Source organism: Sinocyclocheilus anshuiensis, unplaced genomic scaffold (assembly GCF_001515605.1).
Source record: "Sinocyclocheilus anshuiensis isolate Anshui unplaced genomic scaffold, SAMN03320099.WGS_v1.1 scaffold21, whole genome shotgun sequence".
Classification (NCBI taxonomy): Eukaryota; Metazoa; Chordata; class Actinopteri; order Cypriniformes; family Cyprinidae; genus Sinocyclocheilus; species Sinocyclocheilus anshuiensis.
The window spans coordinates 722790-728764 of NW_015536472.1; the positions used below are offsets into that span (position 1 = coordinate 722790).

General features: G+C 34.3%; 1 protein-coding gene across 1 annotated transcript in view; it reads left to right on the forward strand.

Annotated features, from left to right (window-relative positions):
• LOC107702518 (CLIP-associating protein 1-like) overlaps positions 1-5975 on the forward strand; it is a 71333-nt gene that overhangs the window by 61656 nt on the left and 3702 nt on the right. The window contains exons 36-41 of the mRNA XM_016504896.1: positions 2107-2113; positions 2341-2535; positions 3502-3700; positions 3783-3839; positions 4984-5174; positions 5285-5413. Coding sequence (XP_016360382.1) covers positions 2107-2113; positions 2341-2535; positions 3502-3700; positions 3783-3839; positions 4984-5174; positions 5285-5413 — 778 coding nt within the window. The remainder of the gene's footprint in view (positions 1-2106; positions 2114-2340; positions 2536-3501; positions 3701-3782; positions 3840-4983; positions 5175-5284; positions 5414-5975) is intronic.

The window sequence follows — 5975 nt, forward strand, 5'->3', positions numbered from 1 at the left end:
CATAATATTTTGGGGAGGGGGCACAACAATACTATTCTGCTTAGGGCACCCATTTGGCCAGCAGCGGCCCTGCATGTCAGCAGTGTGACTCATTTTTGAAGCAAAGTTTTGCCTGAATGATGATTAGATTCACTGCTTTGGAATGATGCATTTAAACTGAGAATGCACGCACAGAATGAGTTCGGTGTATGATAGAGTAAACAGTAATAGCATGAGCTGTGGCAGCCTCCCCCGGGTCCTAACGCCCGTTCGAATAGGAGTTTTAATTCCGTAGGGGGCGCTGTTGGCCTGCTTTTAATAAAATGAAAGTAAAATACACAAATAACATTTAGACTGTTTCTGATTAAATAAAGCAGTAATTGATGTCATAAAATCATGAATATGTTTTGATTTAAAGGTCACAAGCTATAGCTTACATGAATAAAAAAAAAATCACAAACATGACACTTAATTTTATATAGCCTATACTGATTTATTCATTAATGTGTAATATGTTATATATTTTTTAAAACAAATTATGAGCTCTAAAATATTTTCAGAATTTTTACAACTCTTTTGCTTTAGATTATCTACAAATGTTAAATCTTAAAATAAAATGTTAAGGTTACTACTGCATCTTTCTGAAAAAAAATGCAGCGATTGATATATAGTTTATTTATAGTTATTTTCAAAGCTTCAATGTACTGTCATTATAAAATAACTTCATTGTTGTTTATTTAATTCTAACAAATAAGTTCTTGTTGAAAACTTACCAAATTAAAAATAATTTGCTTATAATTTCCACACAGGAGAGACTTGGTGTTGTTTCCAAACAAAAGGAAGTATATCAGTATCGGCATCGACTATCGGCCAAAAAGAGTTGAAAAATATCGGCATATCGGATATCGGCAAAAATCCAATATTGCGCATCCCTAATGCTAACGCATAAGAGCAGGAATATTCTCCACAATTGTTTTTTTTTTTTCATTGGTAGTCTAATAAATCAAAGTCAATGCGTGACATTTAAAGGACTGTTTTGGGTTTAAATGGACCAGGAATGTTCCTTTTAAGGCAAAACACTACAGGCAAAAAAAGTTTTTCCTGCACTGGTGAATTTTGCTATTTTTCTTCTATAACATGTCTTATTTCAAACTAGAGGAAAGAAAAAAATCCAAAATGCACATTTAAGTGCTAATTTTATTAAATTTGTATTTGCGTCTGTAGATTTCAGCTGCAATACATATCTTAAATAGTTTTCTCCTGCACTTCAGCAGCACTTACATACACCAGAATTTACAGTTTTATTCCTGTTTACATTCTGAAGGTTTTTAATGAGGGGTTTGTTCATGTGTCATTCACCTGAGTTTATTATTGCATTTTTATATATTTGAATCTGTAGATTTCAATTACAATACATGTCTTTAAAAAGTTTTATCAGTCACTTCAGCTGCACTTACATACTCCAAAATGTACAGTTTTATTCCTATCTATATTCTGAAGGTTTTTACTGAGAGGTTTGTTCATATATCATTCAGACTTATTTCTAGAACATGTTCTTCCTAAAAACATGGTGAAAATGCATATGTTTAAAGGCTGTGAGTTTTTTCTCCATCTCAGCAGCACTTACATACACCAAACTTAAGAGTTTTATTCTTCTCTATATTCTGAAGGTTTTTACTGAGGGGTTTGTTAATATGTCATTCACCTGGTTTTATACAACATTTTATTCATAACAAAAATTTGGTGAAAATATCTTTTTTTTCTGTTTATTGACAGTATTTTCTGATTTATGGAGTGATAAAAAGAGAAATCCAAAATCTCCTCTGTAAAAATCTTTAATATGTCAACAAAATAAATAAAAAAATGAACCTGGCTTTATCCAATGTTCTGGAAATGTATGCAAATTAGTATAAATTTAATTAGATAATGCATTATTTCCATATTTAAACATTTCAGAAAATTTGTAACGCACAACTGTCTTAATGTACTGTGAATAATCTTCTTTTTTTTTACACTGTTCACCTGTAGTGTTATTGCCTGGAGAGAGTTTTAAAAATCCTAAAAAGTTTAGCAAATGTGCAAACCTTATATTTTGGTCAAACTGCACTCTCTTTATATTTGTCCCAGCTTGAGAGTCTGTGTCCCACATTTCTATTACTTTTGTGACGTCCTTCTTTCTCTCATCCATCTGATTTCTTTTGTTCCCGCCACTTTTTGCTTCATGGCAAATGCAGATGTTTGTTGTGCGTTAATCGGTCTGTATGAAATGTTTAAGATGTGTCACTTTGACTTTGCAGCTGAGCTGTAAACGCATTCATCACATCTGTGTGTTGTCTGTCTGCCTTGTGTTGTGTGTTAAAGTCAATGCATATGGAGTCAGGCCTCACTCCGTGTGTGTGTGTGTGTGTGTGTCTGGAGTGCGACACTGAGAACATGAACTCAGAGGAGATCTTCAGCTCATTGAGAGGTGTAACCGAAGACATCCAGAGCTTCAGTTTCCGCAGTCAGGAAGACATGCTAGAGCCCATCAAACATGACGGCAAGAGGGAAGATACGGTGAGTACCTCCACCTGCAAGACTGTCTTCAAGATGCTGATCCAGCGTGAGAATACTTGACCTAAACTGACCAAAGATCAAGAAGGTCTGCATGAAAAATATGCAGACCTTCTTCTATATGAAATAGAAGATTGAGGCCTCAAAATACTAAACATTAAAGTCCATGTAAAGCAATATTAAATATGTGTTCTGAGTTTGTCACACCACAGTGTGTTATTAACCACCCAGCCAAATTTTAATGATAAAAAAAACGCCAAGTAAATACAATAAGCTATCAAAATCAGCGAACCACTGATACTAATGCGCTCAAGTAAGATTAATGTATATTTATATTAGATTATTCATTAAGATTAATATTCTTTTTTCAAAACTTAACACTTTTATTCAGCATGGGTGCATCACATTGATCACAAGTGACAGTAAAGACGTTTACAATGTAATAAAAGATTTCGGTTTCAAATAAATGCTGTTCTTTTGAACTTTCTATTCATCTGTGAATCCTGAAAAAATAAAATGCTGCGCATCACAGGAATAAATTACATTTAAACAGATATTCACATAGAAAACAGTTAATTTAATTTGTAATAATATTTCACAATTTTTACTGTATTTTTGATCAAATAAATGCAGCCCTGCTGACTTTCTGCCCTCAAACTGATTAATCTTAAGGCTGATTTATACTTCTGCGTTGAACCTACGCCGTAGCTTACGCATAGACGCACACCCATATGCCGTAGCCTGACGTGCACCTCTCCAAAAATCTAAAGGCTGATTTATACTTCTGCGTCGGACCCACGCCGTAGCCTTTATGCCGTAGGCTATGCGTCAGTTGACGCAGAAGTATAAATCAGCCTTTATATAACCAGAATGGATATGAATGATGTTGCAATGGAGTGTATTACTTTTTCTGATGAATAGATGTTATTTTCACCAGGTTGAAGCTAAATTAGCAGGTTTCTCTTTCAGACCGGTGTGGATCCTCGTCTGTCCGCTGGTGTGATGGAGGGAGGCCGGACAGCGCTGGACAACAAGACGTCATTATTAAACACACCGTCCCCTCGATCGTGGGCTCGCGAATACAACCCATACAACTACAGCGACTCCATCAGCGCCTACGAGAAAGGAGCTCTCGCCGTGTTTGACGACGTGGAGCACATCCGAGACGGTAAATGAATAAACACATCAACGGAAGAATCACTTTATCAAGTTCACAGAAACAGGCCAGCGTCTTTGGGTTTCTCTTTCAGATCATCCACAGGACTGCGGAGAAAACAAAATCATGCATTCGAAAGGTTTTTCTGCAGGTATGAGGAGGTTTTAAACTGTTTGAAAAGAGCAAAAGTCAACTTCTGTAAATAAACATCTCCGTAGATAAGTGTTATTTTAGCATCACTGATATACTATTATAGAGTTTGTTAATATTTTGAAGTACATTTTCTTTTTTTAATTTTTGTTTAATTTGTAGTAATTTTGTGTTTTAAATATTACTATTTAGGTTATATTTATGTATTATTTTTTGTTTGAATTTTAATTTTAGTTTAGTATTTTTATTAATTTTGTTGTGCTGTTTTTATGAGTATTTTTGTTTTAAATATTACTATTTAGGTTATATTTATTTATTATTTTCTGTTTTCATTTTAGTTTAAAGTTTAGCATTTTTGTCATGTTATATTTATTATTATTTTTTTATTTTTTATATTACTATTTAAGTTTTTATTTATTTATTATTTTGTGTTTGCATTTTAATTTTTTATTAATTTTGTTGTAGTGTTTTTATTAGTTTTTCTGTTTTAAATATTGGTATTTAGGTTTAATTAATCCATTTATTTATTTAGTATTTTCTGTTTTCATTTTAGTTTAAAGTTTAGTATTTTTGTCATGTTATTTTATTAGTTTTTGTGTTTTAAATATTACTATGTAGGTTTAATTTATTTTATGTATTCATTATTTTCTGTTTTCATTCTTAGTCATTTTGCTGTGTTTTTGTCGTTTTTTTTTAATGCCTATATAGTATTTATTATTTATTTAGTGTCAGTTATTTTAGTACTTCAAGTTAAACTAAACAAAAATGAGAAATGTCGAAAGCTGAAATAAAATAATTTTAATTAAAAAACAAAAAACAAAAAAAACAACAACTTTATTTTATTATTATTATTATTATTTTAATGGTTTTAGTTTTAGTTTAGCGTCAGGGTTAAAAACCCTGCCAATGATAATGTATGAACATTTCAAAACAGTTCAGATTTAGTTCAGGCTTTAAAACGTATTATTGACGATTTTCTATAAATACTTTTTTTTTAATGATTTGTTAAAGTATAAGGCTGCTGTAAAAGCTGATGCTAAAAGCTAAATAGTAAAAGCCTTTGCTGAATTTAATGATTCCATTATGCTTCAGTGATTGATACAGATGCATAAATGTTCAGAATGTTGCTGTCTCTGATTGGTCAGGACCCAGGCAGCACCTGGAGATGTTTGGTGAGCTGCTGAAGGAGCTGTCCAATCACAGCGAGCGTGTGGAGGAGAGGCGGGTCGGTCTGCTGGAGCTGCTGAAGGTCACGCGTGACGACAGTCTGGCTGTGTGGGAGGAGCATTTCAAAACCATGCTGCTGCTGCTGCTGGAGACGCTGGGAGACAGAGACGTGAGAGACGCACTCGACTTCATCGCACACTCACATAGAAATTATGCTAATAGTCAGAAATCTAACAGCACAGATGCAGCTAAAGAACGTGATGATGGTTGTGTCCGCAGCACACTATCCGAGCACTGGCGCTGCGTGTCCTGAAGGAGATCATGCGCAGCCAACCGGCGCGCTTCAAGAACTACGCAGAACTCACCATCATGAAAACCCTGGAGGCCCATAAAGACTGTCACAAAGAGGTGAGCCAGACTCTCTCTCTAAAACAGCACTTCTCCACCAGAGGGCCTCAAAATAAGACAAAACAAGCATTAAAATGACTACAAGTCAAGAAATTTCTTGTTTTAATCCCCCCCCTCAGTAACTGTTTTTGTCTATAACTGTTTTTGTAGGGCTGGGTAAAAAAATCGATATCTCGATATTAATCGATTCTCATTTTTACGGAACGATATCGATTCTTAAATCCCGAGAATCGATTAGTCTAGCCTGTGTTCAGTGATTGGACGGAATGTTGCCTTTAACGGAACGTCCCATCCAATATATAGCAATAAGCATTGTGCTTTGGTACTTTTAATATGAAACAAAGTCTCAGATTTAAAATTCTGTCCATTGTATTGCAGTATTCAAACAATAAATGCCGTTTTGGCGCTGTTTAATGTGGAGTGACAGATCGCTGTAGTGCCTCAGATCAACAGACGCGGCAGCGCATAGCACATGTGAACTGATCATCTCCTCCACATTAATACCAGCTTCAGCACAAAATAAACATGACTAAACATCCGAAGGTAAGTTAAAAGAAAGAGT